Source organism: Parambassis ranga, chromosome 9 (genome assembly GCF_900634625.1).
Source record: "Parambassis ranga chromosome 9, fParRan2.1, whole genome shotgun sequence".
NCBI classification, from domain to species: Eukaryota; Metazoa; Chordata; class Actinopteri; family Ambassidae; genus Parambassis; species Parambassis ranga.
This window is the reverse complement of record NC_041030.1, coordinates 11,511,769-11,526,234: the sequence shown is the minus strand read 5'-3', so window position 1 is coordinate 11,526,234 and position 14,466 is coordinate 11,511,769. Positions and strand designations below refer to the sequence as shown.

At 40.0% G+C, this 14,466-nt stretch overlaps 2 protein-coding genes across 2 annotated transcripts; one reads left to right on the top strand and one right to left on the bottom strand.

The window, feature by feature from the left end:
- The first annotated feature begins 3,499 nt into the window (after positions 1-3,499).
- LOC114441414 (E3 ubiquitin-protein ligase DTX3L) lies at positions 3,500-7,131 on the top strand. Its single transcript, XM_028414335.1, has 4 exons — positions 3,500-3,633; positions 4,216-5,196; positions 5,341-5,558; positions 5,655-7,131. Exons 1-4 carry the CDS (start codon positions 3,628-3,630, stop codon positions 5,722-5,724), a joined length of 1,275 nt encoding a protein of 424 aa, XP_028270136.1. The 5' UTR covers positions 3,500-3,627; the 3' UTR covers positions 5,725-7,131.
- On the bottom strand, positions 6,284-13,611 carry golph3a (golgi phosphoprotein 3a). The gene is made up of 4 exons (XM_028414336.1): positions 13,188-13,611; positions 10,880-11,011; positions 10,607-10,721; positions 6,284-9,209 (listed from the first exon to the last, which is right to left on the bottom strand). Exons 1-4 carry the CDS (start codon positions 13,395-13,397, stop codon positions 8,785-8,787), a joined length of 882 nt encoding a protein of 293 aa, XP_028270137.1. The 5' UTR covers positions 13,398-13,611; the 3' UTR covers positions 6,284-8,784.
- Positions 13,612-14,466: the final 855 nt, after the last annotated feature.

The following is a 14,466-nucleotide window of genomic DNA, read 5'->3' as shown; positions in this document are numbered from 1 at the left end:
CTACTGGAGGTTTGCCTGCCAGCTGCTGTCGATCAGACACAGTCGTGCCCCGGCAGCCACTGAGATTCTCATATAAGACTTTTTTTTATTTTTTTTTGCTACATATTCCTGCAGGTTTCAAAAAGAGGTGGTAAGCTTTCTGCAGCAGGTCTGGAATCAGCCTCTGCTATAAACATGTCACCCTCTGATTTGTGATTGTGGCGCTGCCATGTTTTGGTGGGAGGGCACCAAGTTTGAAAAACATGCACAAGCACTCATGAAGCCCACACTGCAAACAAATAACCATACAACATCAATTACTGCTCAATGAATATGAGTTAATGAGCAGTTGAGTGACAGAGAGCAGCCACACTTCAGGATAATGGCTGCTGTCTGTGGCAACAAACAGCAGCGTGTTAGTCAACATGTCGGGCAACAAACAAACAAACAAACTATTGTTACATAATTGCTAGCATAGCCCTCTATTAATAATTCCATTTTCCTTCAAAACAGCATGTCTGAAAGAAGGATTGTGGTTACATTATTCCTTCATATTTCTAAATAAACAGCCTGTGGAATAACACACTGACACACAATCATCTGCAGACAGTGCTTCCACTGCAACATACAAGAATCTTTATTTATATCAATAATTAGAATAAGCTTAATATTGCAGGTTAGATGAAGAAATAACCTGCATATATATATATATATATATAAGGTTTACAGTCAAACAAAGTGAGCAAATTAATTTATAACTGTCCTGTAATTATTCATCACAGCATCTTATTCAGTACCTGCTTGTGCCATATGTTACAGTCCTTATATTCCACTGGAAAAAGGAAGAAGTGATTTTTCTGTCACACAAAGAAAATTTAGGAAGGAGCCACAATATCACTGAATAACAACACTACATAATTCATTTATTTAAGGAAATTATGTACAGCTAAATAATTTTGAATTGAAATTCTCAGCAGGAGCCAACCCGAACAGTTCACCCAGCAGCTGTGCTCTGATAGGAGGACACAAACACATCACGACAAATTGTAAAAATACTGCAATAAGGCTCGTTTGGAGGCCAGAAGAATCTGACAGAGGGTGAAAGTTGTATTTATTTATTGTCTCTGCAAATGAACGCCACAATAATTAGTGCATTTCTTCTTTTTATGGTCACACTTTAATATCCGAAATTAAATTTTTTTATGTCATTTTTTTTAAACTTTCTATAATTTTCTGCAGTTTAACTTTTATCTGTTGCTGATTCATTTAATGATATGAGACGTGTAGCCTCTTTCATGTTACCTCAGCGTTAGGTCTGAGAATAGAGCGCGGTGTGGGAGCTGCTGATTCTGTTTCAGAAGGAAAGAAAAGCTTAAAAAAAACCTGCTGCAGCCTGATAATTGACGGTGACTTCTTTTCAGGCGTGTTTTCATGATCCTGCAGGCTCAACACGTACAGCCACAGCAGCAGTCTACTGACCTGGAAACAGAGAAGTGACCAGCGCTGGACATGGACATGCTTTTCATGGGACAGCAGTGAGACGCAGCCTGACCTTCACATCAGAGGATGATGATGTTTGACAGGCAGCAGAGCGGGTATAGAAACGCGTTGACGTTCAGTGCACTTCTGTTTTAGAATAAGTGAAATAATGTGATATTTCTGTTGCTATCCATGACGGTTTGGACGCCGTGTTTTGCTTCCATTCTACCTTTGTGATCAGATTAGAAAGACTTAATCTGCGCTCACAGCGGTTTTTTTTCAATATTACTAATGTATATTCTATTGGCTGAATTTGACAGATGTCTAAACCTCGTCAATCCGACCCGCTTGATACTTTCACTGCTGTGGGAGCCCACTCTGCTTTGATGCCACAGACTGGGGGGAGAACCCCGGCTCACACAGGAGAGCATCAATGCGGGTCATACACAGCCTGCATTGTTTTTCTCCGACATTTAAAGGCGATGGTACATTTAAAACAGAGATACATGTATTATTTAAATTATTTCGACCTAATACATTTTTAAATAAAATATTAAATTATTTAATATTTTATTCACGTTTATTAACTTTTTTAATAAGAATCCAATAATTGTATTCTATCTTTTCCCCCACAACCTGCCTATAAAGCAGAATTGATAAAAACAAATTCTCTCTCTCACACACACACACAAACTACAGGAAAAAGACTTGATGTGTTTTTCATTTTTCCCCCTTTGTATATGAATATAAGCCACACTCATGCACAGCCACACATGCACACATTTTTTTTTTATTTATAGAATCTTCACCAGCATCCTACCACCAGTTCTTGGTGTGAGTATTAATAGCAGTGTCTGCGTGCTCTGCAGAGCGGGCCCAGGACAGCAGACCCAGTCATCTATTTCTATTGTGCCAGTGACTCCTATTCATGAAAAGCTGCAGGTGATAATATATTTAGTGAGAGAACACGGTGTTAAATAAACAGAATGTGTTTGACAACTGTGCGTTGACCGGACGGTCACATGCAGGCCTGCAGCGTCCCTGCTGTTCACCCACGGACAGCATGACACTGAGGAAAGTCACAGCGTGGAGCTACAGTGACCTCTACTGGACAATACCTCTTACTGCAAGGCGAGAAGTGACGCTACCTTTACAAGGTGCTGGGAGACTTTAAGTAAAAGGCCCCTCATATAAACCTCTTGTGTTTTTTTTCTAAACATGCAAAAACAATCATATTTCTATGACAGCATTTTTAACAATGCATGCATGAAAGTTTGACTTTTTTTATTTCCTTAACACCTAAATTTGGGTTATGTGGTTTCACCAACTCAGTCTCGATGATAAAATGTTGCCAACCCTGCGGAGCATGTTGTTGCATATTGTTTTAATATGTCTCCAGACAACCATGTCACAGAAGAAGTCTACATACCAGTCATAACATATGGTGTAATGACAGGTGTGGCCTCCAGTTCGGAATCTTTTAATATAACTGAGACCTGCAGAAAGTGAAAGCAAAGTAGTCGCTCAGTTCTTCACTGTGTACAGAACAGTAAGAAAACTAGTGATGGCCAAATGAAGCTCTCTGAAGCAGTGAAGCGAAAATGGCTCATTACTGGAAGATTTTCAACACATTGCTCTCTGATGGCATCTGGTGGCAAAAAGTATGAAGAGCAGCTTAAATATACAAGTTGAAATAAACTGCCTAATTTTGGTTGCCCAATTTACAGAGTTGAGGTAATAGCTTCATGTGACAAATCTGTCTGATCTATCGCTGTGGTGCTTAGAACATGTATGTTTTTTCTTCCTTTATGTTTATTTGAATAAAACATATTTTTGATTGCTAAACTTTCCAAGCAAAGGGAGACCACACCGTGTGCGTGTGGTCTCCCTTTGCTTGTGAGTTATGTATTTCTTATGTATGGCTTTGACTGGGGGGGGTAAATTAACACATAACGCATGAGCGATTCACAACAATTCACTTCCTCAAACCATTGAATCAGGTGGTATGGAGGCAGTGACGTCTTCACACGTGACTCTGTCCAAACGAATCAAGCCTCGATACTGAAGCGCTTTCGCTCAGGCTTGTGTTGTTTCTTTTTGACACATGCGCCAGAGCCTCAGCTTCAAACGGACCATTGCTAAAGAAAACTACAGCTCAGAGTGTGCAGGATGGAGGTATGTTCCATTTATGTACAGCTACAATGCATTCACCGAGGTAAACACTACCGAGATAAGAAAGCAGGAAGATATTTGAAAGTCGTGAAGTCGTGGTGTGAAATGTTAGCATGTGACATTCTTGATTGATGCTATTTGATTTACATAAAACTGAGATTGGTTACAAAAGAAAGAAAGTCCAACATATTTTACTTGAAAAGTGAAAAGGGCGCCGAGTTCGGTTGGGAAGAACCATGGGAACAACAAACAGAAAACTTCCGGTTTGGGCGTGGACCTTCAAAATAAAAGAGCGTTAATTTATAAATCGCAAAACTCGCTATGATACATTTTTTAAATGTATGTAGGCTATGTGGTAGCATTTAAGGCAACGCTAAGAATGAATTGGGTCCTGTAGAGCTGTAGTTTAGAAATAAAAAGTTCATGGTGTTAAAACCAGTTTTAAATCCAGTTCATGGTGTCGGCCCTGCAGTTTTTAGGTTAAAAAGTATGTTAAACTAATTTCTAAAGAGAACTGCAACTGCACATATTACTCCGAATTAAGAGTTGATATGAAAACTAACTGAATCTGTCATGTCCTGTTAGTTTATCACAGACATCAGCCTCGTCATTGATGAAACTAATTATGAAGACCCCAGAAGATTGAAGGGGATTTTGTCCTCTTACAGCCCTGAGAGGAAAGGCTCCTGTTATAAAGTGAAGGGAAACATTGAGCAGCTAAAGCACCTCGTTGTCAAACTGGAGTCAACAATGCATCACTCCAGCACTGCTACAAGAGGACGGACCCGTCAGCAAGATGCACATCGTGTCAGCCCTTTGGATGTATCTGCAGATGTCATGGAGTATATTGAGGAAAAATATGCAGATAAACTTAAAACAATACAAGGGAAGAGTATTGAGATTAAAAAACAGCCTGTCCCAAGAGCAGCACCCGGAAGCACAGTGCAGCTGATTTTCAGACCTCACCCTGACTCATTGTCCACTGCTGACAGGCTTTATTCTGACCTAGTTCGGCAGCGCTTCATTACATTCTACCAGAGAACTGCCTCTGACCTGCAGGTTACATCTGTGAGTTTGAGGTCACATGACCAAGCAGACCTGAAGGAAATGTTTCCACACATCCTCTTTAAACCTAGCAACAACAAGCATGAGTTTACAGTCACAGGACCTTTTGCACACATTTTTAACCTAAAGCAGCTTCTCTCAGAGAAAGCACGGGATTCAGGTAACAGAGTGCAAGCTGACATGCCATACAGCGGAAGCAAAGCTCCTTCACCCACACACAGCAAGGATCCTGAAGATTCATGTCCGATCTGCATGGAACCGATAGCAGAAAAAGAGAAGAAGACCCTGCGGTGTAAGCATTCATTCTGCAGAGACTGTCTAAAAAGAGCTTTTGAATACAAGCCGGTGTGCCCGACCTGTGGACAGTTGTACGGCACTTTAACAGGTACCCAGCCTGAGGGGGGAACAATGAAAGTCACCACACATTCCTCATCTTTGCCGGGATATAAGAATTATGGAACAATAATAATCGAATATCACATTCCCAGTGGCATTCAAAAGGTAAGATAAATACAAATAGGTCAATGATGGGACATGGCATATTTTGTATGTAAAAAATGTAGAGTAATTCTATGGTTAATGCTAGGATACAAACAAAATCAAAAACATGTCTTCTGGTTTGACAAATCTCTCCTGCGTCCTCAGGAGGAGCACCCAAACCCCGGACAGCCATATGAAGGTGTATTCCGGACCGCCTACCTCCCAGACTCCTCAGAAGGCAGGATGATCCTGAACCTGCTAAAGCGAGCCTTTGATCAGAGGCTCATCTTCACCATCGGTCGGTCCACCACCAGCGGCAGGAACAACATGGTTACATGGAATGATATACACCACAAAACCACAACACACGGAGGACCCACTCAGTAAGACAGCATTACACTGATCACTCATTTTCTGTTGATTCACAAAGCAGGCTGTATGAAAAGAGTATATGAACTGACTGACATCTGTTTTTGCAGCTATGGATACCCAGATTCAGATTACCTGAAGCGAGTTCAAGATGAGCTGAGAGTCAAAGGAATTGAATGAAGGATTCTTCATTTTTTTTCTGATCAGCATTGTCCTTGTGTAATCATTCCTATTGCATTATTGTTTATATATATATATATATATATATATATATATATATATATATATATGACACACATACATACATTTTTACAATCACTAATTCTAGAAAATATATATTTCATGTAATCATATGCAGCAGCAGAGTATCACCATTTTTCCGTCCTTCAATGCTAATATGATTGTAGCTGGGCTGTCTGCTGCATCATCAGCCTTTATGACTGTTTGCTGCACAGCTGCATGCTAAACTGTGCTCTACTCTACTGAAAGATTGTTTGTATTATTCTAAAAAAGTTTGTATTCTACAGATATTCTGTTCACAGGAAGGTCATTGTTATCCAATAAAGGTCAGAATCTAGTATTAACTACCACCGGAATTTGGTGAGCAATTAAACCTGAGTCATTGTAAATCACAGAGAAGTTGTGTTCAAGGTCCACGTTTCAAACAAAAGTTAAAATTCGCTGTTTGATCAGGCACTTCCAAGCTCTTGGTTTATTTTCTAGGATGGAACAAAGTGCACAGATGAGAGGTCCCTTTATTTAGATAACATAATTTCTTATTCATTCTGAAACTTGAGTTTCTGATGCATAAAACTCTTGACCACCTTTTCTCCCACAATCACTACTCAATCACCCCCAGCCCTTTGCTACATACAGTATCAGAAGGCTTTCTTTCACAAGATTCAAGAGGTTAAGTAGTAAAAACTGTGTTAAGACAGAAAACAGTTGAACAAACATGAAAACAAAAGTTTAGGCAACATGAAATTAAGAGCAATGTGGTTCATGTTGGAAATGATTTTTTGAACGTTTCATACACTTTGAAAGACTGCAGCTCAACATGACAGAATCTGAAAAACAATTTTGACAAACTGGCATTTTGCCTGATACCAATACACAGTTACATACATCAACAGGTGTAATGCGAGTCCATCTTTTGATTCCTCTGATTAGACTTTGGTGTGTGATAGATAATCCATCTGATTTGCAACTTTATTAAACACAACAGGTTTTTAGTTTGAGAGTACTCACAGGTAGCTGCACATTAAAGCTTTTTAGGAAATGCATCGTACCCACAGTCACAGCCAATGATATGCTAGCCCAGCTCAGTGTAAGAGACCGGAAGCAGGGGCAATACACAACTCACTTTAACCAAGCCAACCAGTGTGAGCTAGCCGGTCAACAACATTACTCAAAAGGAGTTTGTCTGATTTAGTTTGTTTTAAAGTGACTCCAACACAGGAGAAGTTTTAAAATTGAGATTCATCTTGTGATGGCCTTTTATTATTTCCAAACCAAGCAGTAAACAAATTCAGAAGATGTTATGTAGAAATGCACTCTGCTTTAACCCCCAGAACCCCAAATGCAAAAAAAAAATCAAACTGTAAAACCTAAATCACTTATGTGACCCATGGTTTGACCAAATCTTAACTAAAAACTGTGATTTTGTAAAAATCAATAATCTAATAAAAGACATTCAACTTCTGTTTTCCCTTTCTGATTAATATCTTACTTTTTTTGCCATGAATAGAGGTGCAAAACTTGGGGTTCTGAAGGTTAATCCCCCTTGAAATATTTTATAATATTCAAATCTAGGAATTAGTGAAGCAAAATATATCTCTATTTGATTCTTTGCCAAGAAAAGTAACAGACGTCGATTGAGTCAACTTTCCTGCATTGGATGATGCCAATGAAATACTTCAGTTTGATCCATGCACTTTTACACAACTATCAGATGTGCTGGGGATTTTAGCAAACACAATATGACGAGAAATCCTGATAGTGTGCTCAGACTAACAGGTTTGCTTTAAACTGCTGCTTTTATCACACATGCACATATTGGACAGTGCAGCCACACTCCTCCAAGCTGTTATTGTATTATAAATGAAAAAATATAAAATAAACTGGTCAGAGGGCATTTCAAGGATGGGCTGAATTCACAGACTTAAAAGTGGATGTATTTGTTTTTTTTTACATCATACTTTTGAATTCAGTTGCACCATTCAAACAGTTGCAGATCTTGCTCCATTTTAAAATATCATCCTAAAGGTTACTGAGGTTTTGGCTTTTCATTTAAAAGTTCTCCAAAATCTTTAACAGGGTAAAAAAAAGTCCATCCTCCTTTCCTTTTAATTTTGCCATTCAGTTGCAACAATTAACTATTTTCACACCTTCAGGTCCTGACGGGATGGAATGTTGGGCAGCACTGAGCGTTGAACACCATCACCTCAGCAAGACATTCATCAGAGTAAATGTAGCTGGCAGCTGGGGCCCATCTTAAGGGAGCTTGGATTTTTTTTCACCTTTGCAGAATTCTCTCCAAAGACATGAAAATCAGGTGAACTGCGACCTCTAAACTGCTGTGTGTATGTTAGCACTGTAACACTGTATCCTCTAAGTAAGCTGGGGCACTTTTCCTCAGTGTCCCTGCACAGTATAAGCAGCTGTATACAATGAATGGAGAGATGGGGTGAGCAAAATGTTGTATGTAAAAGATCTCGCCACATTAGTCTTCTCTCAGGAATTGATATGAAAGTAAAATAATGATGTGACGCCAAGTCATCGGTTCTGTAGACAAGATCATCAGCTGACCTTTCATTCCTGTTCCCCATTACTGCTCTCTACAAAGATTTATACGCTGCTATTGTTACCGTGAGCAACCACTACTGTCTCTTAAAGAAACCATTTCAAAGATGAACCCAACAGAAAAGAAAGAAGATATGAATCGACATATTTCTGTCCCACCAACATTAATCACTTCATTTCAAGTTCCATGAGAGGTATTTTAACAGAGAAATGATGGGGGACGAACAGGGTCATGATCAATGAGGAGAATTACCTGGAAGGAAAAGAAATGCAAGAGAAAAAGGGACATGAATAGATGGCAGCTCATTCCAAAAGTCCAGGCAGGGGTGAACCATAAGTCAGTCAAGCCCCAGTGTTGGGGTTAGTACTCTGAATCCTACCCCAAAGTACAATGCCACTTAAATGCCACAACTGCTTGCTGTCCTCTTTATGGGAGCTTCATTTAGTAAAAGCAGCCACCACAGCCCATAAGAGCTCGTTCGAGTTGGCCTTCATGCTCTCCCCCTCCGGCTCCAGTTCCAGCAGCTGCCGCACTCTCTTCATGGCCAGGTCGTATTGGTCATCTAGCAGTGGGGCAAAGGCATTTTCCAGGACATCAGAGGAATGGGCTAAGAAGATAAGCGCAAGCAGCCGTTTGTCCATTCTATGTGGGTCATTCACCCACTTGTCCAGAACGGCCTCCTGGACCTTCTTGATGAGCCGCTGCTTGATGTTGTTGTTGGTCAGTGGATGTGTGGTCATATCAAAAAGCAAGAAGTTCTGCTTCTCAGTAGTGAGGACACCTTTTTCCACCAAGTTTTTGGCCAGCCGCTCGCGAACGTTTCTCAGCTGATAATGAAGTTTCAAGGGGTTCCACGTCTCTCCTACAGATGAGCCAATAAAAACAGTCAATGCTGTCATGAGAAGAAGACATGCTGATGCACATCTATAATAAGCAGTGGTGTCAAAAGTACACACATTTATTACTTAAGTGGAAGTCTAGATACAGGAGTTTAAAAACTCACGTACTGTACTGTACTGTACTGACACAACATTTCTACTAAGTTAAAGTACAGAAGTATAGGGTTTGAAAAATACTTTAAAGTATAAAAGTACAAAGTGACTATTCAAAAAAGTCACATTGAAAGCGAAGTGAACTGTAGTACTGAGTGCCATCAACAAATGTTACAGTGAAGAAGATATGATGACCAGCCATACGCCTAGATATTGTAAGGCATGTTTTTAAACACACTTTTTTAAAATGTAAAAGCATTCCCAAGCTTAGCTGCTTAAGTAGCATGAATCTGTGAGGACTAGAGATGTAACAACATTGAAGTGGAACACTGGCGCAGCCTTCCTATCATATTTTATTATTCAATATGCTCAATAAATATCAAAAGCCACCAAATTTAGCCACTAGGTTTGTTAGACAGTTTCATGCCATCAGTTCCAACACTGGGGCTGGCTGTAGGTATTAAGTGAAGAGAGAGGCTGCTAAATGGATGATAATAAAAGGCAATAAAATAAAAAATAAGCATTCTCAATTTTTACTGTGTGTTTTAACTCAAAACTAGCCGACGGTAAGGAAAGTTTTTCCTACTTTAGTGAGTTAGTTACGTAGTTGATGTTAATCAGCCCATCATTAATAAATTGACTTATGTTAGCAGACAAAAGCTAACTGATGAACCAGTACTGGCATCATTATTGAATTGACATTATAAAAAAACAGCGCGGAATGACACCTTCAGTCTTCATCCACATCTAGACTCTAACTCAGTCTGGCAGTACAGTTATGTTTCTCTCGGCCCGCAGCATTCAGCTGTCTGTCCGGTTTGTTAGCCCAAAAACTTGTTTAAGATCTTGTATTAACGGTAAGAGCTCTCATTCATGCTACTACATATACACAAACACGCAATGAGGCAAGCGATCAGGAGACATCTGTGTCATAGAAGATCTTTGGAGCACTGTGAAGATAGACGATAGACTAACATAAAAACATTTTCTAAACGGCACGCGATCGACCCGCATCCGAGTAAAAAGCCTGTCAAAATGTAATTAGTGGAAAGTACAGATATTTGCGTGAAAATGTGACAAATAGAAGTAACAAATAAATAAGGAAAGATAAACAATACATGACTCCATTATCATCATTGGTTATTTAATAAAAATGAAGCCAAAATGGAGATGCCTTTTGTTAAAAACTAAATACCTGGGTACCTATGAAACTAAACTAAACTACCAGTGTGGGGTGTTGTGGACCCAGTGAAGTAGTTGCACTCACCACTGAGCAGTTCAATCCAGCTCTGCACAGTCTCAGGTGGTTGGGTGTCTTTGATGTGTTTTAAAGCTTCATCTAGGAGCACATCACCTGTTGGAGCGTCTGACTTACAGATAACCTGAAAAATTAATTGATGTTACAAGATTGTATCATTATACAGCTGTTTAAGCACATACATGCAATAACTTGTAAACATTTTTATCACATGCAAATTTGACAATTCCCTTTCACTGCACAGCAGGATCAAGTACTTTGTAGAAAAGAAACATTTTCTACCTTCCTGCTCAGTAGACCTTTTCTCCTCATGCCACAAGCCTCCAGTTGAAGGCGTCCTCGCAGGGCCAGTTCAATCAGCATGCACCCTCGCAACCCTGATGAAATGCAGTCATTCCAGAATGAGGTGTAACCCTGTATCATAAACACATAAACAGAGTCCAGTTGTTTCCATGAGTTAACATTCCATTACAAAAGGAGTACTACAAGAAGTTAAAGACTAAATTACAGGTCACAGGTATTTTCAGCATCCTTTCCATTCAGGTAAAATTATGGCAACACATTTGGCATCAGAAGTGTGTAAACATAAACTTATCATGATGGCATTAGTCTATAGTGTGTGGTTTGTGTAAATCATTCTACAGCTAGTATTTCTGTAACACCAGCCCCTTTTACACAACTTATTCACGGCAAAACTGTTGGGCCTTTCAGGCAGTGGCGGTACTTGTAGCGCCAAATCAACCACAGTGTGGAAGGGCAAGCTGGCAGAGTAGTTAAGAACACACCTCTGATTTTGCAACGCTGGCATTAATTTTTGAAAGTGTACACAAAGGCAGCAGTATGCATACTTTGTTATTTAAAAGTAAGAAAAAAGCAGGACAAATATGGGGTCTCATTAATCGTGATAGAGGACAATCTCTGTATGAAAGGGACCATTGTTTTTCCCAAATTAAACTTTTAGCCATACTCTAAAGATGACAGAAGCTGCCAGCATCAGCAGATAACATCTGCGATCATAGCAAAATTGCAGTCTGTGCTCTCCAGTTAGGGCTGGCAGAGGAATACATTAAAAATTATGGAAAACTGAGTATAAGGGAGGCAAAAGCAGCAAGCTCATGAACCACAAGTAGTTCAGTGTTTTGACTGCTTTAGAAAGGCAGGTATCTTACTCCAGTGTTCTCTGTATTGCTAGCCTAACATGAACCACTATCATCCATTAGCCAGGGTCTGAATGAAGTGTAAGCTGTTCTGACAACCAGTGATAATAGCATATCACACCATCATCCTTGGTTGAGAAAAGAGCTTGCTTGTGTGTCAAAAATAGCCATAACCAACAACGGGGAAATTAGATCGCATTTACCAGGATCACTCAATCACAGACTCATCCTACTGTGTAAATGAAACCAACCAGAACACAAAGTACTCATGTCTGTACTTCTGACATAACACAACACAACCCTAGGCAAACTACTCTTACAAGGTCTTGGTCAATACACCTCAGAACCTAAATAACTAAACATATAATGTGTCATTCTTAATGTCACTAAATTACTTTTGACAGTGGTTACCCGAGGGACCTTCCCGAAGGGATTAACAATGTATATTCTATTCTATTCTATGACTGGTGGTTAAGTACCATAATCATGCCAAGACTGGTCAAGCACATGTGCAAAACTTCTCCGTACTGCACTTAAATTAGTAATACCTGCAACTCCTTGACAATCAATAATCAATAGTAATAATCAATAGTGCACAACATATCACTGTTAAGATTTCTGCCCAACTTGATCATGATGTGCCCTGGTGTCATGCATACACTGGTAACCTTAACCTTAGGAGATGAAGGCTGCTGCAGTTTTTGGAGAAAAGTGTCACCTCTCTCCAGGACTGTGGAGCCCCAAGGTGTGATGGGAAGCCCCTGGCTTTCACATGATTCAACAGCTGACTACATCAACAATCTGTTTTTTATTTTTCAATCTGGAGAGATTGATCATTTTTGATACTGAAGATTGATCATGTTCCTGGAATGCGGTCAATTATTTGAATTAGTCAAACAACATGAACCAAATTATTAGACCAAAGACTGCGTAGCGTTTGTATACATGTCTGTAGTCCCTGTAGTTTGAGCTGTTAGTTGTTGACCAATTGTTTTTCTACTGTGCGTTTCTGACGTCAGCCGTGGCACACCACAGCAAACACTGAAGCTCAAACTGGAACGCTGGTCATAAGAAAAAAAGGCAACCACCAATTTTTATGGTTCAAGAAAACACGACTTGCAATGATTATGTTGCATAAAGGGACATGTATCCTGACAACTCACAAATCATATGTACAAACATCACAAAATCCCTATCACGAGTCGGTAGCATATTTACGAACCACCGCTGTTGATTTAATGTAAAATATTGTTTACTGACATCGCTAAACTCGTTAAAATAAACGTAAATAACATGGGGTGCAGCGCTGAGGCCCGTTGTTGTTGTGAGAAGCATGCTAACTGAAGCTATGCGGGCTAAAGCTAATGTTAGCTTGGGTGACATCCCATCGTCTACCGTTAATGTTTATTTTAGCCGTGAGTGTCTGCCTTTACCTCTCGGTCCTTCAGCCCTAACAGCAGCACCTCTTCCATCAGGGTGAGACGCGTTTCTTTGGAGTCTCCGGCATCGTCGTCGTCCTGCTCGTCTCCTCGCCGGTGCTCCAGGTCCTCCTGGTCGGACGGACGGTCTCTGTCGGCGGCGTTGCGCGAGGCTTCGGTCCGCCTCTGCACGAGGCCCGAGCTCCTCTGAGTCAAGGAAGTCATGTCTGCCGGCGAACTAGCGAAACAGCCACGAATACAACACGCCTCGGACGACGCAGCCCGAGATGTTTTCACACAATTACTTGACAACCATACAGCAGCGACCCAGAGTGTTGTTAAAACTGTCCACTGCGGCCTGTTGACCCTGTACACGTACAGCAGTACTCCCCTCTCCCGGACTTCGTCCCCAGCTGTAGTCTATCTAATATGGCGCCGTGCGGTGCCTGTGCTACCGAACTTAACCAGTAGGTAGAGGCCTAGACAACAGGAATACATACATAAATCTTTGACTATTAGGAAGATATGAAAAAGAAACAGCTGAAGACAAGAACAGTATGAAGTCACTGACCTTAAAGAATAGCCTCTGAATAGACCATATGAAAGGTCAGAGGCTGGAATAATACCATAAGATTAGAAGAAGCACAGGCTGTGTGATTTTAATGTGGAAAAGTAGTATACAGCTGAAGGATGATCAATATGACACATATAATGCTTAAAGTCTGATAAAGACTGGCTGCTTTGTATGCCTGTCACCATAGTAACAGTCCTGCCTGCCTAATTAAGACACCTGTGTGATTCTCCTTTTCGAATAGAATAGAATAGAAATACTTTATTCATCCCAAGCTGGGAAATTTCACTGTTGCAGCAGCCAAATGCAGTCACTCAAGCATACCAAAAAAATAACAAATATACCTCTAACGGTAAAAATTAAACTGTATAAACATTATTTACAGCAAGATAAATATAAACACAGGTGCAGAAGCAAAAATGTGCAATTAGTAATTCAGGTATAAATATAAGTCTGAATCGGATTGTGCAATTTGGTACCAAGATATGAAATGATATGATATGATCTCTGTAGCTTAAAGGGCTCGTTGAAGGGCTCTCTCATAGACTTCAATGTTAAATGGCTTTTGAATTTTTATTAATATTTTGAAAACAAAACATATTTGAACAAATCCAAATACAAGTTTAATAGCCCTTGAAGAGCTTTCTGTAACTGAAAGCATGTGGAACTAGTTAGTCAAAGTTGAAGGTGGTTTTGAAGGTTTGAATGTTAAAAAAGACGCAG

Coding starts and splice junctions, on each gene's coding strand:
- LOC114441414 (XM_028414335.1), top strand. Junction 5,197..5,340: donor TTCCCAGTGGCATTCAAAAG/GTAAGATAAATA, acceptor CTGCGTCCTCAG/GAGGAGCACCCAAACCCCGG. Junction 5,559..5,654: donor ACACACGGAGGACCCACTCA/GTAAGACAGCAT, acceptor CTGTTTTTGCAG/CTATGGATACCCAGATTCAG.
- golph3a (XM_028414336.1), bottom strand. CDS start 13,397: ATGACTTCCTTGACTCAGAGGAGCTCGGGCCTCGTGCAGAGGCGGACC. Junction 10,722..10,879: donor AAGGTCTACTGAGCAGGAAG/GTAGAAAATGTT, acceptor TTAATTTTTCAG/GTTATCTGTAAGTCAGACGC. Junction 9,210..10,606: donor CTGGATTGAACTGCTCAGTG/GTGAGTGCAACT, acceptor GCTCATCTGTAG/GAGAGACGTGGAACCCCTTG.